This window comes from Silene latifolia, chromosome 8, assembly GCF_048544455.1.
Source record: "Silene latifolia isolate original U9 population chromosome 8, ASM4854445v1, whole genome shotgun sequence".
Lineage (NCBI taxonomy): Eukaryota > Viridiplantae > Streptophyta > Magnoliopsida > Caryophyllales > Caryophyllaceae > Silene > Silene latifolia.
The window spans coordinates 107,093,827-107,108,829 of NC_133533.1; the positions used below are offsets into that span (position 1 = coordinate 107,093,827).

Genomic DNA, 15,003 nt, shown 5'->3' on the forward strand with positions numbered 1-15,003 from the left:
GTTTCCGTCACAAGGGGGATGTGCACATTAATGGACATGGGTTATTCGCTCTATGGTGTCGAGCGGGACTTAGGTGGTACAGCTGTAGTCCCCACTGGCGGTGTGGAATATCTATTGCGATGGATATTCTGGCAGGGCTACACACTTTAGTGTGTAGTCAGGTGATTGCTGATGAGATGGAGTTGGAGGAATGTGATTGTGTAATTGGATGTTGTTGTTGCTTATTTTGTTTATACAGTAACTGACCTCGTTTAAATGTTTTGAAAACTGTGGTGATCCATTCGGGGATGGTGAACAGTTGATTAAGAGGTATTTCTTTGGAGTACGCACGAGATATAGCTGGGGATGGAGTCACAACGTGTCAGAAAGTTTTCCGCTGTGTTGTTATGACATTTTACTTTAGTTGGATTTCGGTTCGAGACACTGTATTTTTATATTTCGATTTTGGTTTTGTTGTACGCACATTCAACTTTATTACTTAAAGTACGTTTCTTTATGGTCTCCTTTGATTATTATACCTCGGGTGACCGAGATGGTAGCATCTCCATGTGCTAGGGTGGTCTTGGTAAGGCACCTTGGTATATGAGGGTGTTACAAGAAACCTTTAAACGGTTTTCTTAAACTAAATTTTGACGGATCAAAAATAGTTGGGAACAAAGCTGCTTTGGGATATTTTATAAGAGATCATAATGGTAAAGTTATTTTGCTAGAAGCTAAATCTCGTGGATCTAATGTAATTTTGGTTGCAAAAACTCTCGCATAATTAAAAGAAGGCATTTTAGTTAGTAAATTTATAGGAGTCTCGAAATTGATAATTGAAGGTGACAATCTTTGTGTTATCAACACAATTCGTAGCATTTGGTAAATTTCCTGATAAATTTTAAGCATTATCAAGTATATATATGAAATAATTAGACCTTAATTTCTTTGAGGAAGTGATAGTTCGACATTGCTTCTGTGAGGCTAACCAATTTGTTGATTTTTCGATCTCCGTTGGACACTCTTGTCCAACTCTTTCGAAGTGTTTTAATTTGAAAATCGTTAGTTTTAGCTTACCTCCCTCATCCCGAGTCATCCAAAAGGATGAAATAGGTTGTACCTATCATAAAGAGGACCAATCTACTTTTTTCTACCAATTTTGTTATTTGGTGTTTTGACTAAAACGAACACTTATTAGGGTCGTTTGGTTACATATGAGAACTTACAATGCTTAGGAAATAGAAAGTGTCATATATCACATGATTTTAGAGTTTGTGTGAATTAGAAATTATTGTTTGGTTACATATAACCATTGTAATTCACTAATTTATTTTTTTTGGTACAAAGTAATTCACTAATTCATGTAGGCATTTTTACTTACCTAGAATTTAGATAAGTAACTTCTGCATTAGTTTCATGTAAATTTGGGTAACCAAACAACCTACCCAATTGATAATTCACATAAATTTAAGTTCCTGTATTCTTTTACCGGATAACCCAAACGACCCCTTATTTCAATGGAGATCCTCTGTCCCATTTCGTGTCCCCTGATGATGACACATAAACACTTTGTTATTTATTATTGTCATTTTTATCCTTTGAAGTGTGATGTGTTAAAATCTTAAGGTACTAGAACACAAGATGAGACATAAAAATGGGACATGTGATCTTAACTCCCCTTATTTTCACCCGAACTTGGAATAAATACGCAAACCACCAATTAAGCGTCGTCCTACAACAAACAACGACCAACTCCAAAAACATCGCAACTTATTATTATAGGCCACCTAACTCCACCTATCCGGGCTATGACCCTATCCCTCCTTAAGCGCTAAAACCCCATTTAAACCTCATTTCCATCTTTACCCCTAACATTCTCTCCCGTCTTCCGATAACCACCATGTACGCAACCGTAATTTCACTAACCAAACTCTCCCGCCACCGTCACCATTACCGCCACCTCTCAACCCTCCCTCTCTCCCACCCCATCTACACCGTATGGTCCTCCAACACCGGCCTCGGAAAAACCCTTGTTTCCGCCGGCCTCGCCGCTTCCCCCTCCGCCACCTCCTCCTTCCACTTCCGCTACATCAAACCGGTACAGACCGGTTTCCCGGTCGACTCCGACTCCCGGTTCGTATTCTCCGCCGTATACGACCTCCACCGCCGCCGTTGCGACGGCGGTGGCGGTGTGGTTCTGAAGGACAAGGTGGGGAAGGTGTCGGCGGCGGTGACGGAGGCGGAGGCGCTGTGGGAGTGTAGGAGGGAGAGGAAGGTGGGGGTTGGGGTGGGAGGAGGGGTGGTGGAGTGTAGGACGTTGTATGCGTGGAAAGAGGCGGTTTCGCCGCATTTGGCGGTTGAAAAGGAAGGGATGAGGATTGAAGATGAAGAATTGTTGAAGGAATTGAAGAAATGTTTATGGGAGAGTAATCATGGTGTTAATGGTGAAGAGAAAAATGAGGAGGAGGAGGTTTGGGGGTTGATTGAGACTGCTGGTGGTGTTGCCAGTCCTGGTCCTTCTGGTACTCTTCAGTGTGATCTCTATAGGTATATTTTACGTCGCAATTAAGTCTTGTGTAAAACCGTTTTATATGTGAAAACCTTATCTACAGCACACTCGTGCCTATAGGAAGTAATTTATGGAATGATCTTTATAGGTATTGGATGCCTAGGGGGAATTTGAATTAATTAGCGTGTTGTTTTACCCCGGTTAGTATTGTAAAACCGCGCTACCTAACTATTCATTATGGTTTTAAGGGTCAGTTGGTTATTGTGATTTGCAATATTGTGTTACACAATTATATGTGACAGTCTCATATTTGCCTATAGGAAGTAATTTATGGAATGATCTTCTAGGTGGCATTTGAATTAATTAGCGTGTTGTTTTACCCGGGTTAGTATTGTAAAACCGCGCTACCTAACTATTCATTACGGTTTTAAGGGTCAGTTGGTTATTGTGATTTGCAATATTGTGTTACACAATTATATGTGACAGTCTCATATTTGAGATTGTCATAAGGTTCACCCATGTATTGAGGAAGTTATCCAGTTGTATGGCATTCTGATTGTAGATAAGGAGTAGTAGAATGGTGCTCGTTTGAAGATACTGTCTGAAGAGTGCTTTTTCTTGCACTCTTCAATGTTGATGTTATAAGGGGTAGTTTTGTATGACGGTAGATTGAGTGAAATGGCACGGTTGGATGTACATATAAGGTTAAATTATTACTCCGTACTTGAATTTAGAAAAGTAATGAGTTCGGAAAGTGTAGGTGAGGGGAAGTGTTAAGTACTGAGCAAGTGAGCAGGTTTTCTTTTTTGTATTTCCGTTAAATCGGAGCCTTTCATACGGAGTATTAATTTTTTTTGGCTTCTTTCTGTAATTGTAGACCGTTTCGTTTACCTGCGATTCTCGTTGGAGATGGAAAGTTAGGTGGTATTTCTGGAACTGTTTCTGCATATGAAACCTTAAAGCTCAGAGGCTATGATGTTGCAGCCGTTATACTTGAAGATGGCGGTCTAGCCAATGAGATCTCTTTGTCGTCTTATCTACAGAATGGGTAATATGTCCCCTGAGCTTATAATGCTGTATGAGTGGTAGAATGCAACCGACAATTTACTCCTTATTGAGACTCCTATTCAGTCTTTTTTAGGCTATTTCACTTCTGATGTTGCTCTATTATCTCTAGTGTCCCAGTTCTTGTACTACCTCCTATTCCACAAGATCCATCTGACAACCTGATGGAATGGTTTGAAAAATCCGAGGATGTATTTGCATCTCTCAAGCAAATACTTCTGTCAACATTTTCAGACCGAGTACAACGATTGCATGTGATGCGAGAGAAGGCAGGAGATATTTTATGGTGGCCTTTTACACAGCATCAACTTGTACCCAAAGAAAAGATCACTGTGATAGATTCTCGCTGTGGCGAAAATTTTGCTATTCATAAGGTGACTTTACATTTCTGGCTTTTGCTTCTTTATTTAAGTTGAATATTACTGTGTGGCAACCAATCAAAATCAACATTGTGACCTACTCTTTAAGATGACTATTTGAGAGACTGAGCCTGTGTTGTTGGCATCGTATTCGCCATTCCTCATAATAGTTCATAATTAGTTAAATCCGGTCATTTCCTCATCAATTCATCAAGCTTATTTTTGAAAATTAACCATCTGAAGTCCTAATTTGTCAGGTTCAAGATCACAATGTCAATGTCATAGCTGAACAGTTTGATGCATGTGCTAGTTGGTGGACGCAAGGCCCTGACTCTGCCTTACAGGTTATAGTCCATTTGCTCTTTCACTGTCCTTGGGTATTCTGGTTGCAAACTTGCAGTTGATAAGGATTATTTCTTATGCTAAATTTTGTATTGCTTTAAATGTATGAACAAATATAGTGGTGTTATATTTATTTTGACAATATAGCGGTGTTATGTTGTTCTGTCAATCTTTGTCATGAATAATCTTGTTTTTTCGAATCCGCTGCTACTAGTAATTTTCGTTTATCCTATGAACTAGCATTCTAAATAGTCACATTTCTATTCTGCACTATAAACAAAGTACATATACAACTTTTGTAGACGAATAACTCTTGCTACTAGTTTGATGAACTAATTCTGTCTTGGTGAAGTGGATTATAATGTAAAGACAGCAAATGATTGAGACTATAATCAAAGAAATATTCTTGTATATCTTGAAAGTTCTTTAATGTTCTTTATTGATCTAGGTGTTTTCAGACTGAATTGGCTAGAGATATGGGCTATGCTGCGGCTAGATATGGCCATGTGATGTTTCCGGAGAATGTTTATGAACCAGCACTACGTTGTGCAGAACTTTTGCTTGATGGAGTTGGGAAAGGTAATGTTAATTCCCCTTCCCTCCTCTTCATACGAAATAGAAGGACAAACATTGCTCTTTGAAAAATGTGAACACTTCAGGAGAATTTTCTTTATCTTGGCTGCGTTAGCTTTATTATTTAGTATTAAATTGATCGAAGTAATTAATTACATTAGATGCCATACAGAGATTGACAATTAGAGAAGTCACTAGTCTTTTATCCGTAAAACAATAGCCACACTTAACTTGTCTTCTCCGCAGGACTTAAGTTTTATTCATATCAAATTTCTTAGAGAAATTTATTGTGTTAGATACTCCATATCATAACCTTTTTCGTTGCAGGACTTGTGGTGTTTGTTGAGGTGAATTTCTTTAGTGGATCTATCGTGTTGAATGTTTCTTTGGAAGTATAACATGGGTACAGTGTCTAGTTCTGAGTAATCTGGTCGGACTTGTTTGTGGATAGGTTGGGCTGCTCGAACTTTCTTCTCAGATAATGGGTCAACAGCAGTTGAAGTTGCTCTTAAGATGGCATTTCGCAAATTCTTGCATGATCATGAAAAGGTTGTTGATTTTTCAGACCAGAAATCGGAACAATCTATAGAATTTAGGGTAAGCCATCTTTTTTTTTTCATCTCCTTATTGTGTTCAGTTTTTCTTTTTGTTGTGCAATTAACTCCCAGCTATAAGTTTAAGTAGAAAGAACAAACTGGGTTAGGGATAGTCGGATAGACAGGGAAGACAACCAGATGAACCGAGCGATCACAAACTGTTTCGATAATTACATTCATGAAATACTCATTAGTCATAATCGCTATACCCGTTACTTGAAAACTTGTTTCTCTTGCGCTCCATAATTCCTTTTGTGTCGTTAACTTTAATTTTCAAGAATTTGTTGTTACCTTTGGAATCATATTAAGGCTTTTGTAGTAAGACATTTGTCACTTATGGCAGGTTTTGATTTGAAAAATACCTATTGCAACTATAGCAACATCTGATTAGATTTTAAAATTCTTGAATTATCCTCGTGCATTTTATTTCACTCATCAAAAGTTCTCATGCCTCTCAATTTCTGTTATGAAACAGGTACTGGCTCTCCAAGGGTCTTATCACGGTGACACATTGGGAGCCATGGAAGCGCAAGCGCCATCATCTTACACAGGCTTTCTTCAGCAACCATGGTATGCTGTCACGAAATACTTAAAGGGAATACTAAGTTACTAACACTTGCATTGCTTCCACGATTACCTAGAATTATCCAACTTATGAAAGTTTTGGGAGATTATAGCTTCACCTAAAAGTTTAGTTTCCACCCAGGAATTTTAAATCATGCATGCGCTCCTTTTTTTCGAGGTGGAGGCGGGAATGTGGGATGGACGGGTTTTAAAGTGTCTTATTTTGAAAACATATTTCCTGTGTCTGAATCATGCAAGTATGTGATACTTGTGACTCATTAACTTCATTATACTGCTTGCAGCTTCTTATTGACTTTTATTGTGACAACATATTTGATCTGTGCAGGTACATTGGCAGAGGCCATTTCATAGATCCACCAACTGTCTTCATGCATCATGGGAAATGGAATATACTTTTACCAAACGAAGTTCAATCTGAAGGGCCTAAGCTAAAAGATTTGAGTAAGTTTGTCGCTCTCTTTTTCTGTATTTATGCCTCCTTTTCACGTTTGTATGTACCTAACATATGCATAATTTGGCCAGTCTTCGAATTGCGAGAGGAGCTTTTCTTAGAAAGCAGGGATGCATCAGAAGTCTCTAAAATATATTCCTCTTATATATCAAAAGCACTATCAGCATACTCTGGAAGGGACCAGAATAAATGGATAGCAGCACTAATCATGGAACCAGGCAAGAATACTATTCTCTGTTTATTTGAGTCTACGAGTTATGACCGTCGAATGTGGACTTTGATTTTCAGATTCATCTAACTGTGATATATTGTTTCTAGCTGTTGTAGCTTATGCCCCTCTATTGGTATTCCATACTTTTCTGCTTGATTACTCTTCACAGAATTGAGAACAGTACAATGATTCCTTGTGAGCTTAGTATCACGCAATCAAAGTGTCATTTATAGTTGTTTAGAATAAAATTCATTAGGTTTCTCAGGGAACAAATACCAAGGCAACGAGCCAACGACCTATCCAGAGATTATCTTTTTTTTTTTTTTCTTTTATATGTTGCTTCTATGGTCCACCACACATAACACCATAGAATGAGTTAACTTTTGATAGACGGGAGGGCAAATGACAAGCACTACTCGGTCTGACAGTGGCTGAATCTGCCATGTATCAGCCAAGTATCAGTCATGTACTCATGTCAGTCAAATAACAAACATATAGGTCAAATATGGTTCTGAACTTCTTATCAGCCAAATTTCTGCCATATTTCTACACTCCTTTATGCATTCAAAATATTGGTACGGTGAGTTGAAAATCCTTTATGTATCTGCTGATAATAATATCATGGTATAAAGTAACATCATATATTCATATGCATTGTTCAAGAAAACATTTTAGTTGCCCTATACACTGGAAATGAAAACCAACTTAAAAAATTAGATCTTTAGATGGCAATAAGTATGACCCCTACTATATCAGTACATATAATTGGCAATATTGACGTTCACGTGAAAAACAATCATTGGTTGCCAGATGTGATCTGATGCACAGTTACTCGAAAAGGTTCATGTATTTCCATTTGATATTGACATGAAAACTGTTTGAAGTGTAACCTTGTCTTACCTGCTGTGAGATAGTGTTGGTGCTCCCATGGTTTTCTAGGTTTGATAGTGACTTTGTGCCTGTTTAGATTAAAGGATATGTGGGGAAGGGTTATTCTGAATGGTAGGTATGGTCTTATGCTAACGACCTTTGAAACCGTCCTGCAGTTATACATGGTGCTGGAGGTATGCATATGGTTGATCCACTTTTTCAACGGATGCTTGTCAAACAGTGTCGAAGTAAAAAAATTCCCGTCATATTTGATGAGGTCTTCACAGGATTCTGGCGCTTGGGAGTGGAGGTTAGTTGCCCAGCTATTGATTTCTCTCTTGTATCTCCTATTTGTGTTTATAATTCATTGGCCTGAAAGTTTGTGGTCAGTCTGCAGCCGAACTACTTCACTGTACACCTGATATAGCCTGTTATGCAAAGCTTATGACTGGTGGGATCATACCTTTGGCTGCCACAGTGGCAACTGAGGATGTTTTCAAGACTTTTGTTGATGACTCAAAGGTAAATTCTTTTGATTATACCGTAGTTTAACTAATAAACCATGTTCCACTACAACAGCATTACTCCCGTGAAATAATTTTGAGATTCATGAATTTCTTCCTATTGGTCTCTTGTCTTCTACTCTAGGATATCATCCCGTTTTCCCTTCTATCCCGTTTTATTGTGTTGTATGCAGATGGTGATAAAAGATACGTCATGTTAGGCGACGCCAAAATCAGTTTACCACTTAGGCTGTGTTTTTTGCTGTGTCAATGTTGCTTCAGTATTTTGCTTACTGAGAAAAAAGCAGTGATGATTTTGTCAAATTCTTTTACAATAGTTATTTTAAATCTTTTTTTTAGTCATTATCTGCTTGCAATATTCCACCTTCCACTTGCCTTGGAAATTTTGACATAGCATAGGAAATTTTGCAACCACATGATCTGCTTGATTTACCTAAAAGTAGGAATTTTGATCTTCGCCCATGATGTCTCATGAATATTTAGGACACTTTTCCTCACATCTCTATCTCTTCTGTGTCGTAATCTTACGCACTAATGCTGATCTTTAATTGTTTTTTCCTGTTCAAACGTTAATACTCTGTTGTGTTATATATCTTGTCTACTATATTGTTCCAGTTGAAGGCGCTTTTGCATGGGCACTCTTATTCTGCGCATGCTATGGGGTGTTCTGCTGCTGTTACAGCTATTCAGAGTTTCAAAGACCCTAAGAAAAACCCCAATATTTTACCTGAAGGAGAATTGCTTAGAGAGGTGAGTAATAAGCTTGGTTTGGACTTCTGCGGTCATAGTTTTTTACTTTTTTTCATGCTCGTCATAAGTAGAAGTGCAAGATTTTACAACTTGCCAGAGCACAAGACCCTTGTATGCTAATTTTCCAAGTGGGTGGCTGCTATATAAATGTTGGTGTATGTCGTCTTACTGTCAATTTACTGTGAGTTATATAACCACCCAAAAAAAAAAAATTACTGTGAGTTATTGGCTCAAGAGTTATGACTTTTGAGTTTACCGGGGAGGGTATAAAAATCTGTAAATGAGTGATCGCCGATAGGTGATTTAACATAACTAGTTGTTACTTCAGAACCATATATTCTTCTTCATCAAAATTCTGAAAACCATATACTCTTGTTCATCTTCTCATAATTTGTTTTGTGAAAAAATGGTGGTCAGCTTTGGGATGCAGAACTTGTGCACAAAATTTCATTGCATCCACAAATCAAAAGATTGGTTATGCTGGGGACTGTCTTTGCGCTGGAGCTCCAAGCCGAAGGTTCTAATGTTGGGTAATACTGCTATACATGAACTAGATTTTTAATGCTTTTGAAATAAATATTCCGTTCTTAATTAGATGTTTTTGCCGTTAACACCATAAATACAAGGTCGAAATGCTGACCAATCCACCTGCTGGCTTTAAAATAATATCTTGTTTGATCCAATTAAAGGTTTTTTTTTCAAGGAATCTACAAAATAGTTACTGAATTGGAGCAGAAATTTCTTATCGCTTATCTATATGCAAACTTGTCTCTCATGGGTTCTCGGAAGTCTTGGTGCAAGGGGTTCTTGATTTCCTTATAGGGAGGCACGAAGATTACTACTACTATGAAGTATAAATCAAGACAACATGATAAACAATTGGTCTCCCTTGTGACGGGTTACCATTTGTGACGGATATTTTGTGAGATAAAATGGTAACAGAATGAGTTAGTGGAGAAAGGGGACCACATGAATAGTGTTACAGAGAGAGAAAAAGTGGGTACATTGTGAGGTAAAATGGTATCCGTCTTCAGCTTGTGACGGATATATCATGTCTTCAATGAGAATTTGTGCATGATAAATTGCTTAGACCACTATTACAGTTTGTTTTGGTGTCAAGGAAGTAACTAACGCGGGATTGATGCTGACGGTTTTTTATCTGATTTGTAACCATTATGATTTAACCAGTTAAGTTAGATGACATTTGGTGAGGGTGTGAGAGTGAGACCAATATTAATGTGCTGTGCTTCTAAAAATAGATCCATTCATGAACGAATTATGAAGTCCCTTTTCCGCTGCAGGTATGCATCGACTTATGCAATGTCATTGGTTCAAGAACTTCGTGAGGAAGGCATATATATGAGGCCCTTAGGGAACGTGCTTTACCTCATGTGCGGACCTTGCACACCCCCTCATCTTTGTAGCCAATTGCTTCAGAAATTGTATCAGAAAATCGACGAGTTTCACAAAAGCAGCAGTAAAGCTCAAGCTAATGAGCGTTGAGCGTTGAAACTGCTCGAGGAGGTAGCATTGTGAATGAGTATTGATTAATTTTTCTTTTTCCTTTTGTGCACTGAAACTGCTAGAAGAGTTAACATTGTATTTGCTCCAGCTCTTTGGAATTTCATTTTGGAAGATGAATGCTTCAGAAATGTATTCTTTATTTTATCAGATTTGCGATGGCTTTTGAATGACCGATGATGATAATTTTGTCGAGAATTACAGAAAATTGAGTTCACTTATATCCCCAGCAAGAGCTTGTGGGAGATAAGATTGCTTAGAAATGTAGCTTATCTAGCTTAGACTGCAGACCTGCAGCACTAGTACATAGAAATCACAATAGTGATTCTCTTGGAAGTTGCAACTTGCAAAGTATTCCACACGAAGTATGATTGCAACTTTGAGTATGATGCTTTGTTTCTGTTCTTTGTTTTACTTGTCATAGTTGTCAGGAATATATGAACAACTACTATCAAATATGGTATCCATTTGTCTTGTTTCAATTATACTGAGCTCCAACATTTATTGCCAGTAGTCCTGAGCGTCTACATTTAAAAACGACTTGGTCTTGCTTGAGACCGTCTTAACTTACAACAAATCTCATTGAAGACGGACGATATCGTCACAAGCTTGTGACGGATACCGTTTCCTCTCACAAAATACTCATTGAGAGATGGGTGGGAAGCACATGGGGATAGGGATGGCAATGGGTAGGGTCTTGGTCGGGTCCACCCAGACCCGGACCCGGACCCGAGATTTTCCCTTTGGACCCGTACCCGATCCAGACCCGCAAGGGTCTAAAATTTGAGGACCCATACCCGGACCATATGGGTAAGGGTCGGGTCTGGGTCTACCCGCGGGTTTGAGTTTCAGCCACTTTAATAGCAGGATTAACAGTTATGGGGTCTATAATATTAAAAAAAAAAAAATCATCTTTTAACATTACGGGTTTATTAATCTCTATTGTACACTACCAAATCCAATATACATACCAAAGAGATTAAGAAAAACAAAGAAAACCTAAATTAATTTTACCTCCAAATACATGTGATAGAATCAAACTCGGAACCCTAAAATCAATACCGTACTTGATAGCCGTCTCCATCTGACCGTCGCTGGCTGTCGTTAATGGTGGTTGTCGGTCGCCGCCTATTAGAGAGGTGGTTGCCAGTCGCGTATCAGTGGTGGTGGTTTCCTTGTGTCAGTGGTGAAGTGGTGGTATTGTCAGAAGAGTTTGGTTGGGTTTTATCACTTTATGGGATGAGGGAAGAGAAAGAGACTTTAGTTGATTTGGTTTCTACGGTTTGCCAGTATGAATTTAGAACAGTTGTGATTTTGATTTTTTTTTTTTTAATAAAGGGTCTAAGGGTCGGGTATGGATCTCATAACTTAGACCCGGACCCGAAAATTTTTCTTAAGACTCATACCCGGCCCATACCCATTGGGTCTGAAAAAATGAGACCCATATCCGACCCATTAGGGTCCGACCCTCAGGGTCTGAGTCGGGTCCCCAACCCACTGCCATCCCTACATGGGGATGCCCCACCTTGTATACTTGGCAAAAGCAACCCGACCCGAAAAAGTTGACCCGAACTACATCACCCGAATGTGACCCGAAAACCCGAATTGACCCGACCCGAACATGACCCGAGCTTTCTTGACACGTGTTGGCCCGACCCGAAAATGACCCGATCCGAAACCACCAAACCCGAAAATGACCCGACAAAATATAACTCTAATTGAACCAAAAAGACTTGAAATGACTATTTCTCTATTATTCAAAGACCCGAAAATGACCCGACCCGAAGCAACCCGAACTGCTTGACCCGAAACAGACCTGACAACAAATCCGAAACAGACCCGAACCCGAAAAGACCCGTCCCGGCCCGAATTAACCCGAACTCAATGAGATATCCGAATTGACCCGACCTGACCCCGACCCGTTGACCTATTTCCTTTCACAAAATACCCATGAGAGGTGAGTGGGGGAGCACATGAGGGGTGCCTCACCTTGTCCCCTCTCCCTTTTTATAAGAGGTCACAAGCTTGTGACAGAATTAGCCCGTCACAAGCAAAACTAGCTGTTTAAATTTAACACGGTCTTAAACAAAAAATGGTGTATAAAAACTAAATTGAAATTAATTTTTATGAAACCATTTAATTTCCAAATTATAGATTTTGAAGTACAATACTCCCTCTGTTTCAATCCACATCTCCCCTACTACTAAGAGAATAAAATTCTCTTAGTATTTTTCCGCCAAGTGCTCCCTACTTTAATGGGCCTACTTTATGGATTGAAAACACCACAATCACATTCTATGTTGAGCCCACTATTTAAAAATAATCTTTGATTTTTCTAATTAACAATCCTATATAGAAACAAATTGATTTTCCATTGATTGCCAGATCTATTACTAACATTCTAACGTATAACCAAAAAAATTCTGACATTGATAATTAACAATCATATATCGAAACAAATGGATTTCCCTTTGATTTGGCAGATCTCATTACTAACAATTCTAACGTTAGAAACAAATTGATTTCCCTTTGATTTTTAAATCGTCTTTTTAAACGCGTAGTATATTATTTCTACCATTTTTTTTATAATGATAATAGGTCTTTTTAATTATAATTTACATCTAAATTAATTTCATAAATTAGTTCCCCTTAATGATTTAACATTATAGTATTATTATTAATAGTTTGAATAAGACTAACTTAGTTTCAACTATACTTTTACAGTAATAAACTTTATTTTTTTCCCCCTTGCTAATATTATATCTACTATATTATAACATTAACTTAAAAGTATCATATATTTTATGCTAAAACTATTTTATTGAATTCTCCTCTTTATAAACCTAATCTTAAAAATGTCGTGCTGTAGCACGGGTCCTATACTAGTTTGATTACAATCTAATTATTTCCGTGTTCTTGTGATCTAGCTCATCGCTAATAACCAATGCTCATTTTTACAAGTTCATTGTGTACTGACGGAAATACTTGAGATTAGGTCTTATCGTCAAGACGTCAAGAAAAGAACATCTAATGTCGATACTAATTGAAATAAGAACTAAGTGTCAAACGCCCACACTAGTAATCCTATTCATGCAACTAACACGTTCTTTTGATCTCGTCAGTAAAAAAAAAAAAAGGGTTATTCTACGCGGTAACCCTGTGTTTTTTTGAATTCTAGCTGGTAACCCTTCATTTTTCAACCACCCACATGGTAACCCTGAACTTATCAAAAAAAGTTCTCCGTGACCCCCGACTTTTATTCCGTTAAAAAACTCCGTTAGTTTGCATGTTTATTGGGATTTGGGCTTGTTTTTTAGAGTTCAAATGCTTAAATGGCCAACTAAGTACTAACTATGGTCTTCTCAACTCAATTAAATAAATATACCCCAAATTTTCCTAACAAATAATTATATTCTAGGAGTGGTAAGACTTAAGAGTATAATTCATAATTTTTTTATTATCATTATTATTATTATTATTATTATCATCATTTTTATTGTTTAACAAAGAATATTAAAGTAGTAAAAATACCGATCCACATCTTACCTTTGTTTTTTTTATAAAAATAATAATAATCTAATATCAATTATAATCTAATATAATTTATAACAAAAATAAAAGTAAGATGTGTTTCAATATATTTACTACTTTAATATTCTTTGCTAAGCAATAAAAATGATGATAATAATAAGAATGATAATAAAAATGTTATGAATTATACTCTTAACACACCTATAATATAATTATTTGTTAGCAAAATTCGTGGTTTATTTATTATTTATTTTAATTGAGTTGAGAAAACCATAGTTACTTGGTCATTTAAGCATTTGAAGTGTAAAAGACAAGCTCAAGTCTCGATAAACATTCAAACTAACGGAGTTTTTTAACGGAATAAAAGTTGAGGGTCATGGAGAACCTTTTTTCATAAGTTCAGGGTTACCATGTGGGCAGTTGAAAAACAAAGGGTTACCAGCTAGAATTCAGAAAAACACAGGGTTACTACGTAGAATAACCCAAAAAAAAATCTACAATTCAATTGGCAACACACTTTATCTTTAAACGAAGATATTATTATTATCTCTTTTTTTTTTTTTTTTTTGATAAGGTAAAGAAACTAGGTTGATCGAAAATCAACTTATACCATCCTTGCGGATGAAAACAGTAAAAGAAAATCAGGAAGCAAACATAAATGAAAGGGCATCCAACGAAAACTCTCGTAGAAAGAATGTTGTTAGCTTTTAACCTCATTTATCTAAATGACAAGTATTTGGCTTATTTAGAGCATCTCCAATCTTTGGGCAGACTTCATATTTATTTCATAAAATTGCGCCTAGTAAAGAAATTTCAACCATTGGAGTTGGCCATGTAGATTAGCTTTGCCCAAAAAATTTCAAGCTAGTAGCTCTATGGAGCTACTTGCTTAAATGGACCTACAAGTATAATTTAACCAATAGGAAAATAATGATCCTATTAATAAAGTTTTAATTTTTTTTGGAAATTTGGAAATTGAATAAATAAATAGAGGAGTATATTAAGTGGGTCCAATTAAGCTAGTAATAAGTTGACTAAACCATTAGAGTAAATTCTAGCTTAAAATGGTTGTAAATTTCTCAAAAAATGATGTAAGCGAAAGGTAAATTTAATGGCAAGAACTACCTTACCATCAGA

At 37.1% G+C, this 15,003-nt stretch overlaps 1 protein-coding gene across 1 annotated transcript; it reads left to right on the forward strand.

Moving 5' to 3' along the window:
* Positions 1-1,688: 1,688 nt before the first annotated feature.
* Positions 1,689-10,721, forward strand: LOC141597216 (bifunctional dethiobiotin synthetase/7,8-diamino-pelargonic acid aminotransferase, mitochondrial). Its single transcript, XM_074417588.1, has 14 exons — positions 1,689-2,526; positions 3,366-3,536; positions 3,666-3,927; positions 4,170-4,256; positions 4,713-4,833; positions 5,279-5,424; positions 5,899-5,993; positions 6,334-6,449; positions 6,531-6,677; positions 7,717-7,850; positions 7,931-8,062; positions 8,680-8,814; positions 9,232-9,344; positions 10,116-10,721. The coding sequence occupies exons 1-14, from the start codon at positions 1,880-1,882 to the stop codon at positions 10,315-10,317; spliced, it is 2,508 nt and encodes an 835-aa protein (XP_074273689.1). The 5' UTR covers positions 1,689-1,879; the 3' UTR covers positions 10,318-10,721.
* The last annotated feature ends 4,282 nt before the right edge of the window (positions 10,722-15,003 follow it).